This window comes from Cynoglossus semilaevis, chromosome 1, assembly GCF_000523025.1.
Source record: "Cynoglossus semilaevis isolate Cse_v1.0 chromosome 1, Cse_v1.0, whole genome shotgun sequence".
NCBI lineage: Eukaryota > Metazoa > Chordata > Actinopteri > Pleuronectiformes > Cynoglossidae > Cynoglossus > Cynoglossus semilaevis.
Window position 1 is genome coordinate 13,964,968 of NC_024307.1, and position 14,706 is coordinate 13,979,673.

Genomic DNA, 14,706 nt, shown 5'->3' on the forward strand with positions numbered 1-14,706 from the left:
GAATGTTTGCAGACCTCAAGCAGCAAATGCTAACAAATTACAAATTAACATTAATCTAATTAGTAAATTAAGATACACGAGTGAAGAGAAACATATGCATAATAAAACGTTTTCTTTTTTTGTGAATTATTGAAGGTTTTACAATATGCAGATGACACTCTAATTATTTTTTTAAATTTTTATCACCTTCCAGTCCCAGTCTGGAGGCTCCCCTCATTCCTCACCCAGTCACGGTGCGGGCTGCTCCATGCCCATGCCCATCCGCTCCACCTCAGCTGGCTCCACCCCGACTCACACACCACAGGACTGCCTGGCGGGCGTGGGAGGAGATGTACTGGAGGCCTTTGCTCAGGGTGAGATTCCAAACTTGTTGTGGAAGTCAAACTTAATCATCAAGTTGTTTGGCTCAGAAGGTAGACATCCTGTTGTCGATATAAGTTCTTTTAGTACCGGAAACTATTTTCAAGGAACTTTAGGGTCACAGTAGTTCAAATCATATGTCAAGCAGCAATTCTGTAAAGTTTAAAATCATTTTTTTGAACTTAAGAAAATGAAGTACCTGTTTTACTTGCTAATTTTAAAGTAGTATATATATATATATATATACATATATATACACAGCTAAAGGTGTAGATGGTTTAGAAAAAGGACAAAAACAATAGATATCATGTTGTGTTTGTCATCCACTGGTGTTTTTAATCCAGTTTTTATCTGTTTCTCTTTCCCAGGTGTACCTAGAAATCTCCGGAATGATTTATTAGTTGCTGCTGACTCGATCACTAACACCATGTCGTCTCTGGTGAAGGAGCTTCACTCAGGTATGTCCAAATCAACTTTTCTTTTTTTTTAACGACAAGTGCCTGTTCCACCATCTGCTTTTTATTTTTTTTCTGTTTCCCAGCTTTATTAAAAGATTTATTTCCCTCCTGATTTAGTTATCATTCTCACACCTGCTTTTTAAACATTTCCATCCTGAGTTTTTATGCCGTTTGTCTGGATGGCAGTGACTGATCTCTGTGGTTTTGACTTTTGAAGTGGATGACGGTGCGGAGGAGGAGGAGACCAACCTGAGGAACGGTGGAGACAGAGGTGCGTCCAATATTCACAAAAGGACTAAATAAAAACTAACTACAGAAACTAGGACTGCAGACAACGTTAGGCAGACCAAACATGTGGAAACTGGACTAGACCAGAAACAGATCCCAGCTGAGCACCACATGACACTGGTTCAACATAAGCCGCACATTTGAAATCATTTACGCTAATCGCTATGTGGTGCTATGACACTGTAACCATTGCGCAAAACTGTGCAAACTACTGTAACACGTCAGTGTGCCTGGATGAAAGTAGATGGCAACATTAGTAACAATTCCTTCAGGTCCACCTCAGCAGGTCTCAGGTCAACCACACATACATACAAACCTGTTAACCCTGTGAATCCGTTGCGTAAAACCCTGACCAGCTGTAGAAGCTGCAGTGCTTTCATCTAAAAGCAGCTGTGAAATTGACACAGACTGGTTGTGGCACACATTTATACAAACAGTACATATAGAAGTCATCCAGTCAGCCGTTGTTAATCTGCTCCTCTGTCTTTGTTTGTGTGTGTATCCAGGCACAGTCAGAGTATAGAGAAATATTACACCATCACATCCTGTGAGAACATATGGTCAATCATCAGCTCTGAAGAATCAAACACAACAACAACAACAACAACAACAACAAGCCCCCGGCATTAGCACGTAGAGTAATGCATGCTGTAATGTAACAGGATTTCACTATGTGAAGAAACATACCGTGTCTCCACACCTTGCAGGTAGCAAGATGTGTCTCATTAGCGAGTGTGTGTATGTCTGTGAGCGTATGTGTGTGTCTGTGTGTGTTGTCCAGTAAAGTTGCCCAGCCTTGTCCCTCTCACCACTGCTAAGGAACGGCTCGCCGTGCTGCTTTACACCCCCTACTGTTTAAGTCTGTCACAGCAGGTCATTGTGTAATGTAAACACGCTGTAAACACACGCGCTGGAAATCATCATGTGACTGTGTTGGTGCAGTTAGTGCTGGTAGTTTGTTTTATTTATTGTTGTCATTTGCATGACGCTGCACTCACGTCTGGGGTCACTGTACGTTCAGGTCATGTGACTGTAGTGTCAGTGACAGCAGGAGAGTCAGAGCTTGTCCTGCCACAGAATCCACAAAGACAGGGACCAGAGTCAGAGACTCAGACTCTCTTAGGGTCTCCATACACTGTGCGACTTTTTGGCATGACGTGTGCAGACTGTACGATGACCGTTTACTCAATCGTAGGTTACGACGGACGTCAATATGCAACATCGTCTGCGTACGTCCTCTTTGCCATAGTTATCTAAACCGCTCAGGAGTGAAGGAAACATGAAGAATGTCTCCCCTCGTGGCATTTTTGTGCACTAAAAAAAATCTGAAGAAGACATAGTAGACATGCATCGTACGGCAGCAGCTGTGAAATAGTCATCCTAAATTTCTGACTCAGCTAGAATTTTATCTTGTTGTCAGCATGTGGTAACAAAACACTGACAACGGCCGTCCTTGAACCAGTCTCTCCACGGTCCCCCTACGATGGACGTCCTCGTATGGGACGGCCCAAAGTCGCACAGTGTATCCCGGCCATTAGAGTAAGTCAACCAAACAAAGACATGAGACTTGTCTCTGATTGGAGGTTGGGGACTCCTGAACTTCCTTTCACCAAAGTTTTGTTCTTCGATCTGCGATTCAATCGTTTCAGTTCATCCAATGTGTTAACCTTATGGGAATACCAGGTGCAGCACCTGGTATTATAGCCTTCACAGGGAGCACAGACGAGCAGACAGCTGAGAGTCCTGTCTTCAGGATAAATGATTCAGCTCAACTATGACCAACTCCACCAGGCCGCTCAAAACAGATGGAGAAGTTAAAAGAAGTTACTGACTAATTTGATTAACATTTCACTGTTTGAGGGGAAACTGCAGCGTTATTAAGAATAAATATTTAAATAATGATGCCTTTTTTACCTTTACCTTTTACCATAATAATATCTTTTACATTCAATTTCTTTAATAATAATAATTAATAATTGAGTCCATTAATCATCCCACAAGGGGAATTTTACAGTGTAAGTCTAGAACTGACACAGGCGCCATAAGTACGTGGTTGCAACTCAAATACAGCTTAATTTTTGATGAAAAAGAAGAAAAATCTCATAATAAAAACATTAAACTATACACAGTACCTACTGCAGTATGATGCTGTAGTGTCTCGTGAACACTCCATGGATTACAACAATGAGCAGAACCTGGAAGTTTCCTTCTCTCATAAAAACCTGAACAGACTCACCTGACGGACATTCACGGCTGGACACGTCCTGGTTCCTCCTCTGGGACAGACTGAGCAGCTGCCGCGGCCTCTGAGTGTGGGAAAAAACTCCTCAGGTTGTTTAATAACAATAAAACAGTTTTGGTGACGACTTTATTAACACATTAACACAGTGTGTAAGAATGAGAAGTAGTTAAAAAGCAAGTAGGAAGTGCTGCTAATAGCTTTATTTAAGTAATAAAAGTATATTAAACAGGTAATGTGGAGTGATGGCCCAGGTGCTCAGGGACTGCAGAGCTGCTCTGGAGGAAGGATGGAGATGGCTTTGGCCTTTAGTTATGGGAAGTGGTTACTAGAGGAGGCAACATTTCTATTAGAAATCAAGGCTTTTATTCTGAAATGTCCTTTAACATAGAGGGAAATGTTAAAAGAAATGTTGTATTTCCTCCATCAAAGAGAGTCAGGGAGAGGATTCTGATTAGAGGGAGACATTTTTTCTAAAGTGCTGTTTGTTGAAGCATGTTGTCAGGTACCGTTTGTCTTTGTGTGAATTTGTCTTTCATAAAAAAAAATAGAACAATGTCCACTTTTTTTCCCAGTTGGACAGAGATCATGCCAGCCTTCCATCCACAGATGGTATGTAAAGAATGGACATGCCTGCAAATTCTAGAATTTCCCAGAGTCAATGACTGGAATTGATCAGAGGTCACTTCACTCCTGGATCCTGTTTAGAGGAAAGTAGACAATAAATGATTACAATTGGCTTTTGTGCCTTTCTCACCTGAGTTACTTAACAGATCACTGTTAGCATATATTTTATTAGTATATATATATGTATCTATAGATATGTATATTTACTTATATATTTGCACATATGTGTGTACATATATGTATATATATACCATATGTACATATATACAGTATATTTACACATATCTGTATACATATATATATATATATTTATATATATATAAACGTAAGATATGATAAACTATCATGGTCTTCTTTGAAGCTACTTCCAACCCTAAAGGTTCTATTTACCGAACAACTCTGGATTTTTGCAGTCTCATCCATTTCTTGCATACGATCTACAGTCCCCGTTTGTCCTCTGGTTCTATGTTCTTTGTCCCTGAGTGTCCCTGACAGGCTAAAGCTAAACACATCTTGTTTTCAGGAAATGACAGTGTGATAAATATTTGAATGCAAATTCACAAAACACACCACAGGAAATAAGAAACACTGTACAGCAAGACCGTCCTCCTCTGAGCTTCACTCCGAGGTTTTAACCAACCTGTTACACTGTGTCAACAACAAGAACACAAAGAGGCTTTCTGTTGTCGTCCTTAGGATTTTAAATGTGATATTTTGGCCTTAGTTTGATGTCTTTATTGTCCTTATCAAGCTTTAGTGGAGAACAGTGGTGGCCGTGATGACTTTGTCAAAGCACAGGCTCGTGTGCCGAGCATCGGTTCACGTTAAGCTGAAATGGTGTCACTTCAGGTTTTGTGGCCGCTTCATTTCATTCTGCTGAGAAAGCTCCAGAGATCATTAACATTCGGAGGCGAGATCCGGCAGCCAGAGTCTTCCATCCTGTACACGGCCACACACTTGAATGCATAACTGAGCGTTTCTTCTTCTCTGTTTTGATTTTTGTGCCTGTAGCTGTTCTGTAAAGTGCTGTAAAAAAAAAAAAGGAAAAAAAGAAAAAGTGACCACTCAGCAAATAATATGATCTATCAGCCTTTTTTGTCTGTGACTGTAGACAGTTTTGAATTCATATTTTAAATGTGTTCTGCTGGGGAAAAAAAAAGAAATATATATATATAAATATACGACGCTCAGCCTTTTTACATTTGTGCCAAAACTGTTTGTCGGACATTGTGTGTCTCACACACAGCACTGGTGTATAACCACAGATATATATATATATATAAATAAATGATTGTATATATATCGACTTTGGGAAGTGCTGGTCGTCGCTCACGGTTTATGTTCACAAACGTAACAGTTCCATCTGAATCTGCTGCAGCAACGCAGACAGAAAAACACATTCCAGATCTCCTGCTCGTCACCGACGTCATTCAGACGACAAACATAATTAAAAGACAATGACGCACACCTTGTGATTCTTTCGTTGTTTGCAGAGCGTTCAACGTGTAACGGCGACACCCACGCGTCGTCCACTCCCACTCTGTCCCCCGATGTTATTTATCTCTGTGTTCTGTACGTGTCCGGCTTCTGCTTCTCATTTGTTGCTCATGTTGATTTCAACGAGTGAGAGAAAAAAACTTAACAGTTTTATGTCACAAAAGTCACTGTTTTTTGTAAATAAATCAAATGTGAGATATATTAAAAAGGTTTAAAGTACAAACCTGGTGAGTTTACTGTCTTTTTGTCCAACCTAATGACTTCACTCCTCAGGAGTCAGGAAAGTGGATTTGTCAGATCCATCACAAATGGTGGATATTAGTCCTGCCTTACAGCAAAAATGTCATCAGTTTGATCCCTCATGCTCTTTTTGTATGGCATATTTGTGTGTCTGAAGATATACTTTACATGGTTAGGATAATTGTAATCATTTTTAATTGACTAAAGATGTGATTTTTAATATACGGATACACAGAGTTGTAGCTTCTACCACACAGCAATAAGGTCGTGGGTTTAAATCCTGTGTGTGCCTTACTGCTAAGGTCGTGGGTTTAAATCCTGTGTGTACCTTACTGCATGGTTTTATGGTATGGTCCACAACATGCAGTTTTAGCGACATGTACACACAAGAGAACAGATGAAACACATGAAAACATTAACAGACAATAAAGAATTAAAAACAAGAAAATAAAAATGAAATAAAAAGTCAACATCTAAAACTGTGTTACATCACATTACATTTAGCAGACGGTTTTATCCTAAGTGACAGGAGGTGTTCAAAGCCACTGAGAAAAAGAAAGGATTTAAAAACAGGAAGTGAGTCAGCCTGGTGTGCAAAGGTAACTCATTGCAAAGTTTTAGGGTGCAAGTGAAAAACCCAACTCCTGTCAACTTCCTCTACGTCTTTGTCTTTGTCGAAATGATGTTATTGACCTGAAGTACTGAAGAGATACTTTACACAGTCCCGGTGGATGACCTTTCTGTGATCCAGTGTCAGTAGATCCAGTGTCTGGTCTGTGTCCCACCCTCTGACCTCTGGATAAAAATAACTAAATCAACAAACCCAGCTCTCACCTTCATTAAAACAGTTTGTTGGAGGTGACAAATGAGGCTCCACCCAGCGGAGTCAAACCTTCTCCACCTCTGGTCTCCTCCCTGAAGGTCATGGAGCTTCATCTGTCCTGTGCTGCTGCAGCTGCTGTCCTCAGGTGAACCTTTGTGGACGAGAGGAGACTCGTTCTTCTGCTGCACTCACCTCTTCCCTGTCTCCATCTGTGTTATTGCCCCTCACAGTCCTTATCCTGTCCCACGGGGACTGATCTTTGAGCGTTCATCCTTACTATTTAAAAAAACAAACAAAACATGCGCGTTTGTCTCTCTTTGTCTCCGCCTAGTGGACAGACCTGGAGTAGAAACAGTGGGAGAAAGCCTTCGAAAACCAATCATATTTAATTATTCATTCATTTTCTACCACCGAACCCTTGAAGGGTCAGGAGGGCAGATGCTGAGACATTAGGTGAGGATGTTGTTACACCAGGCCACCACTAGGTCGCCTAAAGAGACATACAGCCATTCACACTTACATTCACACCCGTAGTCAGCTAATGACCTTGGAGCTCTGAGGAAAGTTCACCAACCCAGCAATATTTATTGACAGTTTCAGTAATAAGACACAAACTGGAATAATTAAACTATACCCACAGGAATGCATTGAGAGTTGAAAGGTCACCACTACTGTTTTTACACCTCGGAGCCCCTTCTTGAAAGGTTGAAAACCCGGCACCCACTTTAACTAGTGCCATGCTTCATGTCCAAAGTGGACAATTTAATGTCCCCTAATGACCGCTCTGCCCGGTCTAAGTGGGTTGTCTGTGGCGAGAGAAGTCGATCTTTTATAATTTACACCCGCTCCTTGGAGTCTGTGTACATTAGCGTTTGGACCCTGGTACAATTATTCTGGTTATGATGATTTAATGTCACAGGTGCCGGCGTTGGGCTCAAACAGGTCAAGAGGTCAAACCTTAGGTGTTTTAAAGGTGATGAAGAGAAAATGGTCGTCGCATTGATTGTATTAATATGTTGGGTTTTTTTAATTTATCAAATAATAATGTATTTGTGTTGAACTAATCGGTGTGTCTAAGTAGGATAAAATAAACGGAGGGAAGTTTTAATGGTGTCTTGTTTCCTGGTAATTAACTGAATGTACTGTGAATAAATAAGCGCAGGCCTGTGGTTTAATGAAATACATATTATGTGCTTGAGTTTTTTAAACAGGCTATAAAATGTCCACAATAAACACACAGGCCGTGAGCGCAGAGAAACACAGGAACCAGGTGGAGACTTCTCATTTTTAATGTGCCTCATTTATGGGCCCCCTGGTGGTTATAGGACCAGAGCAGCTGAGTAATCCCTCCATCCTTCCAGCACTTCAGCCTGCTAACAGAAAACATTCAGGCTGCACTCATTACTTCAAATACACCACAGTCTGAGCGCTGACAGACGAGGACAAAGACTCACACATCTGACATGGACAGAACTGAGGACAGATGAAGATTTGTCAAATATGAATGAATATCCTAAAAAAAAAGATAAATGTGAAGTAGTGTCACTGATTCACATTCACGTCCACTTCCTGTACCACCAGGACACCCCTGCCGCTGTGCTCTAATACACAGTCATACACGTGTTATTTATACACACTGAAACAGAAAGGTTTTTGTCTCGCTGAATTCCCAGCATGTCTTTGTGGCGACTTCACCTCAACTCCTTTTTGAGGACAACAGAAGCTCTCGACATGAAAGACAATCCACTAACTTTGAAACAGGTGTGCGAAACCCATACATCTGCCTGTACAGGAAATATACAGGAAATATATGTGTGTATTTTTCTGTCAAACTTGTAAATGTTGATTAATATCGATTATTCACGATTAATCGTGACTCAATCACGATTAATCGTGACTCAATCATTGTCAGTTCATAATTTATCCACAACTAGCCTGTGATTGGTTCCATGGTGTAGCTGTTAGCATGCTTGCCACCAGATCAGAGAGTCTTGGGTTCGATTCCCAGAGGAACCACATGTTAGGGGCAGCCCGTTAACAGCATGTCTGCTGCTAACACAACAATTTCCCAAATATGGGATCAATATAGTATTTATTTATTTTATTAGCTACGGGGTGGCTATTTAATCGATATACTCCTTTGACAGCCCTTGTTCTTTGATGGCTGCAGCCCACTAACAACTATTTCATTCTTATTTATTATTCTGATCGATCACTCTCACACGAACACACCTGCCCCGCCCCTTTACACAATGAATCGTACGGCTCTAGGACCCGGCACTCTTTCTCTCACACACACACGCGCACAAAGTGAGAGTGAGCGAGTGAGAGTGAGCGAGAGTGCGCGAGAGCGTCTGCAGGCCCCTGCAGTGAGAGCGGCGCATCTGGAAGAGAGCTGGCCGGCTGGGGAGGAGGAGGACGGGGAGAGAGAGAGGAAGGAGGCTCCGGGAGCAAGCGAGACAAAAAGGGTCAGGCCTGGGACTCTGGAGAAAACCGGGTAACGATCACACACATGCGATTAGATTGTGAGGGGGTGTTGACATTGAAGTCGGATCAACCCGGTACTGGTGGAACGGTGCAGGAAGGAAGGAGAAAAAGCAGCCTTATGTCAGCAGCGTGAGAGCGGAAGGCGCTCGATGAAACCCGGGACACGGCGATTATTTTTAGAGACAGTTTTCTGCGGATGTTCTGATTGGACATCGCCGTGTTTGCACTTGAGATTGACCGAAATTTGCAGTCGAGGAAAGTGGGTCGATGCTGCTCAAAACACCGGCCTCATTAAAGCACATTAGCGGCGGGTTTTTTTTTCTTTAATCCTCCAGTGGCCGTGGCCTGTAAAAGCCCCCTGGGTCACAGACTGCAGACTTTATTTACCCTGCTGCACGATACACAGCAAACTTAGCAGTCTTTTAAAATGACAGTGACATTGATGCTAAACTACTGCTAGAACAGGAGCTTATGTAATGTTGGAACGTTAGCATTTTCCCTCAGGGATCAATAAAGTCGTTTGTGGTTCTGATTGTGATTATGTACTAATTGTAATTCAGTGTATCTGGAGATAAACTGACTTTAACGACATGTACAGGCCTTTTAACAATAATAATAATAATAATAACAGCAACAACAATTAAAAAATACCAAACAACAAAGTGTTGTTTTAATAAAAAGCCATGAATCACGTTTCACATTTTTAATGAACCCAGTTCAAGGTGGATTCTTTAAACGTCCACTAACAGATTTACATTCCTGTTTACGTCGATGATGTAAAATCCACCTCAACAAGGTTTGATCACTTCCACTATAATTGTGGCGGAGAAAAGTCAAAAGCCATACCATGTAAATTTAACAATTAAAAAAGAATTAAAAAGATTGTCTGGCTTTTGTTCAGTTATACTTACAGTCCAAAATGACAGGATTTAACTGTCACCGCGCTCAACTACTCAACTTACCACACTGTCATTTTTTTGTCAGTTTCTCTATAAATAGGATCTTTAGGAAGAATCCCAAAGGGTTCAGCCTCCTGTCATGTCCTCAGGCTCTCCTGGTGGTTGACAGAGAAAATACCTGACTGTCTCCGTCTTTTCCTTTTTTTTTCGTAGGAGAGCGGAGGGAAGAGGGATCATCTCACCTTTTTATTTTCGTTCCTTTGACTTATTTTTGTAAACCTGACCCCCCAACTACAACCATCCACAGCCCTTCTCCAACACCACAGCCATACCATCAGAAGCTAACCACAAGCCCATAAGACTCTCAATGATGCCGTCCAACGCCGTCACCAACGCCAGCTCTGCTGCTTTCAAAGGCTCTGACTTCACGGACACACATGGAAACAGAATGGTAAGAACGAGACACGTCGGGGCTGTCGTAACATTTTTTCAATGACGTACGCTGTAGATCCCGTAATTGCACCGTCATTCCGCTAAACGCTGCTCTGACACACAAGTTGATACACATGTTGTCATTTACACGCGCTGCACTAAACTGTTTTCATTTCACCAATCACCTCAAGATTAAAATACCAGCTCAACATCCAGCGTGTGTTTTGTGAAGGCTTCGACGTCAGGTCAGACGCCCGGCTTGGGTCAGACCATTAAATCTAAAGTCTACGGCTGACCAGTTGACTGACAGTTATCAGATAGATTGCGACTGATCAATGTCTACGTATTGAAAGCAGCTCACCACGCTGCAAGACACGACATCTACATCAAGATGCAAACTGATGACTAAAATCTGCAAACTCTACGAAGATAAAGTTTGATGTGGATGTTTCTCTTGACATTTTCTTTGATTATTAATTCCATTATTTGGATTAGTCACAAAAAAGCTGCTGTGAAACACATACATTTACCAGCTGTTATTTATATTTCTGCTCCAGCAAAATGTTGTTTTTGGGTCATTTTTAGGATTTTCTATGATTCATTTTGAATAATTACAATTACAGCTACAGTATGATGAATTGTTAATACCCTTCAGTTACATTGTGATTAATCATTAATACCCCACAGCTGAGTTGTGATTAATCACATTAAATATGTTAACATCCCTAGTAAATATGAGATTTCATGATAACTTTTAAGGTTTGTGGGTTAAATGGCTGCAGCTCTCATGATTCAAATGTCCCTTTCACTCCCAGACCAAGGACCTGAGGTTAGTGCCTGCTTCTCAGACTGGTTGATACCTGAGCTTTCCCACAGGGGCAGCCAGAGCTCATGTAAAAGGACATTATTCACTCGTGAGCTCAACACTAAACTGCTTTACTTCAAATGTCTGTATGAAGGCCTCTGCAGGATAAAGAGTGGTCATTATATTATTAAGTTGATACCTGGGGACGGTGATGGTCCAATGAGCAGAGGGTCTTGATCTCCGAATGTCAAAAGTGTGATTCTATTCCAGGCTGTGTGCAGATGTCTGTGCCTGAGTTGTCGGTACACCAGGGAGAAATGTTACAAATAGAGATTTCAGCACCAGCGTTTGCTCTGCCGTGTTTTCCTGTTTGACTCCTGCGTCAGCTGTGTGACATCATTAGTGCACTACGGAGCACAGTGACTGTGAGAGTGGAAACTTTTTGTTTTTTTTTTCACCACCTTTTTGATTCCCTCCTAAAATGCCACGAGTGAGAGAGAAGAAGAGGTGTTTGAACAACGACGAGTGGAATTTGTGAAGCAGATGAGTTGGAGTTGTCAGTTTATGTTTCAAACGTTTATTGACTCCACTGAATGTGACAGGAAAAACCCGACCACAATTTATGATCAGGGATTTATGAGCACACGGTGCTGCCGTCTGCATCGCAGAGTTAGAAGAAGTGTTGCTTTTGGAAATTCCACACATCTGTCACGGCGACGGCATCATCGCTGACATCATTAATACATCCGATAACATGTTCATCTTGTTGACTTTTACGGCCTGGTGATAAAATGTCAGTGTGTACTTTTCAGTAGACCAGGATGTGCAGTACTACACCGTCTTTATATAAATACTCCTTGTACTGTTACTGATGGTCAGAGCCTGCTGTGGTTCATGAGTGGGGTTAATCAGTCAGTCAGACTTAGACCTTATTGATCCCTCTACTGGAAAGACAGAGTGTAGACTTGGCTGTGTCGACGAGGAGCTGATAATCTTGATGAATGTGTGTTTCTGGGTGGAGCCACGTCACGCTCCATGGAGCAGATGGACTCCTTGTTGCCATGCTCGTGCGAATGCATCCTTTTGTAAAGTCTCGCCGCTGCAAAGAGCCAGCAGCAGCAGCAGCAGCATCATCTCTGGAGCCGTATTTTGTGACATCGGGGCGTATAATGGAGCCTGGTGACGTGGGCGTTGGTTGGCGAAGGCTGCACTGGAGCTGGAACGGCTCGACGGCGCTCTGACTGGAGGGATCTGTCCTCCTCTTCCTCCTCTTCTACTCCGTCTTCTGTGTTCCCATTACACACTACTGCCCGTGGCCTTGTTGCTTGGCAACAACCGTTGCCTTAAATAAGCAGCTAAAGCAGACGGAAATAGTGCAGAAATATTGACAGTGGAGTGGAGTTCACTCCAGGCTACAACCAATCATATTTGGGGCATTTCTGTTATTTCTTTATTAGGTAGGTGAAGCTGTGTGGGAAAATAATGTGCTCTATGGCCAACAATTGGATGCTGTGTGTGGATGGCTGTGTGGAGTGTTCCTGCAGGCGTAGTCAGGCACCACTGAATTGTGTCATCCTTCATAAGTGGCTCCCAAATGAGGCTGCTCACCAGGCTGCACTCAAAACGTGCCATTGTCTATGCAAATTCTGCCTCCCTGCTAGGACAAAAAACACAGCACCAGGCTCTGCCGTTACACCGTGAACACACACGGGCCAGAAAAACATCAATATCTACATTTGAAACGACCCGGTCAAAGCTGGTTAGCAGTTAATGAATTTTCACAGCAAAACGCATGAGTAAATATTCTGAACCACTGACAGAAGCCTCACAGTGTTTGTCTCTCAGAGCACATCCATGTGTTTATGCAGATCAGTCCGTCGGCCGCTCTAACAACTGATGGGTTTGTTCCATTTGAGGTGCAAACACAAATAGGCCCCACCTTTGAAATTCAGGCCTGTGTTCATTAACAAAGGGAAGGTTTAAATGACGGCTGTGAACGCTGCTATGATGTAGCGTTTAAAGACGGTTTGAGAGTTTAAGATGGAGGTTTAAGCACTGATCTGAGGACAGTTAAGGTGGCGTCGTCTGGAGATCAAACGATGGTGTGGACATGTGTTGAGGAGAGACACTGGATATGATGGAAAAAGGATTTTACATTTGTATGATATCACCATGGCCACCAGGGGCCACTACCAGTTATCTCTCTGTCACACAGACACATTGGCATGTAAACTGATAGTCTGTGATTAGAGCACTTTTGGTTAAAAGTCAAGTGGTTGCATAGTATAACGCTTATCACGGCTGCTTAAACATCTGCCTTACATGCAGAAGGGCTAGGGTTCGAGCCCCAGAGGAACATGCCTTACATGCAGAAGGGCTAGGGTTCAAGCCCCAGAGGACGCCTTCAAGGAGTTTCCCCAGTGTGGGATCAATAATTAAATTATTATTGTTATTAAGACCTTGAGGCCAGTTTTTCTTAAAATACACAGCGTGTCATTTTGGAAAATTTTTTATTCTATTTAAAGGAAAATAGACAATATAACATGACAGGAGATGACACCTATGACTGGACTCGTGTGAGTTGCTTACCTCAGGATTGTCGTTAAAGGAGCCTGCTAACAGGCATTATCGACAACTATTCGGTTGTTACAAATATCAAGGCCTCGACATTGGCTTTTGTTTGAGAACTTGTTTGTTTGAACTAAACCAACAGGTTTATTCTGTACTTGACAACAGTTCTGGCTCTTCAGTAGGAATCATGTTGGAAATGACAATTTTCCGAATAATTTAATTTAAGCTCTAGACGTCTTCAGTGAAACCATATGTAGTACATGGTACTGCTACGAGTTCCTGGTACTAGGCCTAGAGTTGGCAACATAGTTTTCAGTTCTCAGCTTCGGGCAGTTGCCTATTTAACGACACAAAACTAAGAGAAAGATAAGATTTGAAAAGTCTCTGGTCAGCCATGCGTACTGGTAAATGACCTGAACAGAGTTTTCTGCCTCATTTACTCTGTTAACTTTTTCAGAAATACAACAGATTCAACACCTGTGATATATTCTGCCAACAATTCACAATTAACTTAAAAAAATATACAGTTTTTTAATCAGTCCAAAAAAACGAATTTACCTCCAAAATATTGTCTATAAAGTCAATCTTAAAGCAATTGCTATATTTTCTTGTATTCTTATATATTTATACGACTCTACACCATCACTAACCGACAACAGTTGCCAAATAAAAAAATACATGGCTTATTGTTAGGGCAGCCTCATAAAAAATGTTAAGACCAGAGTTCAATCTCATCTTCACAACAGCACCTGAAGTGTAGCGGTGTGTTCACAGAGCCTGTTCAGTAGCTGCTCTGCTGCTGTTTGATGTTGTCACGTGACCTTCATCAGCAGATGATCTATGCCAAAGGGTCTGAATCTAATATGGACGAGATGAGACCTTGAAGTCCACGCTGTGCTGAGTGCTGAACAAAGGAGTTGAAACACTGTTTGATTTACAAAAAAAAAAATTAGTAATTGAAAAGTTCTGGAACTGTAGCA

The 14,706-nt window shown here is 41.8% G+C and overlaps 2 protein-coding genes across 10 annotated transcripts in view; both read left to right on the forward strand.

The window, feature by feature from the left end:
- dtnbb (dystrobrevin, beta b) overlaps positions 1-5,481 on the forward strand; it is a 38,899-nt gene extending 33,418 nt beyond the window's left edge. For all 5 annotated transcript variants that reach the window (XM_017036797.2, XM_017036803.2, XM_017036805.2 and 2 more), the window contains 4 exons: positions 194-353; positions 729-818; positions 1,036-1,089; positions 1,613-5,481. In XM_017036797.2, the coding sequence (XP_016892286.1) occupies positions 194-353; positions 729-818; positions 1,036-1,089; positions 1,613-1,629 (321 nt within the window). In that variant the 3' untranslated portion in view covers positions 1,630-5,481. The remainder of the gene's footprint in view (positions 1-193; positions 354-728; positions 819-1,035; positions 1,090-1,612) is intronic.
- A 3,349-nt stretch (positions 5,482-8,830) lies between these two features.
- LOC103380388 (DNA (cytosine-5)-methyltransferase 3A) overlaps positions 8,831-14,706 on the forward strand; it is a 46,634-nt gene continuing 40,758 nt past the window's right edge. For all 5 annotated transcript variants that reach the window (XM_017035977.2, XM_008312337.3, XM_008312346.3 and 2 more), the window contains exons 1-2: positions 8,831-9,029; positions 10,132-10,369. In XM_017035977.2, coding sequence (XP_016891466.1) covers positions 10,286-10,369 — 84 coding nt within the window. In that variant the 5' untranslated portion in view covers positions 8,831-9,029; positions 10,132-10,285. The remainder of the gene's footprint in view (positions 9,030-10,131; positions 10,370-14,706) is intronic.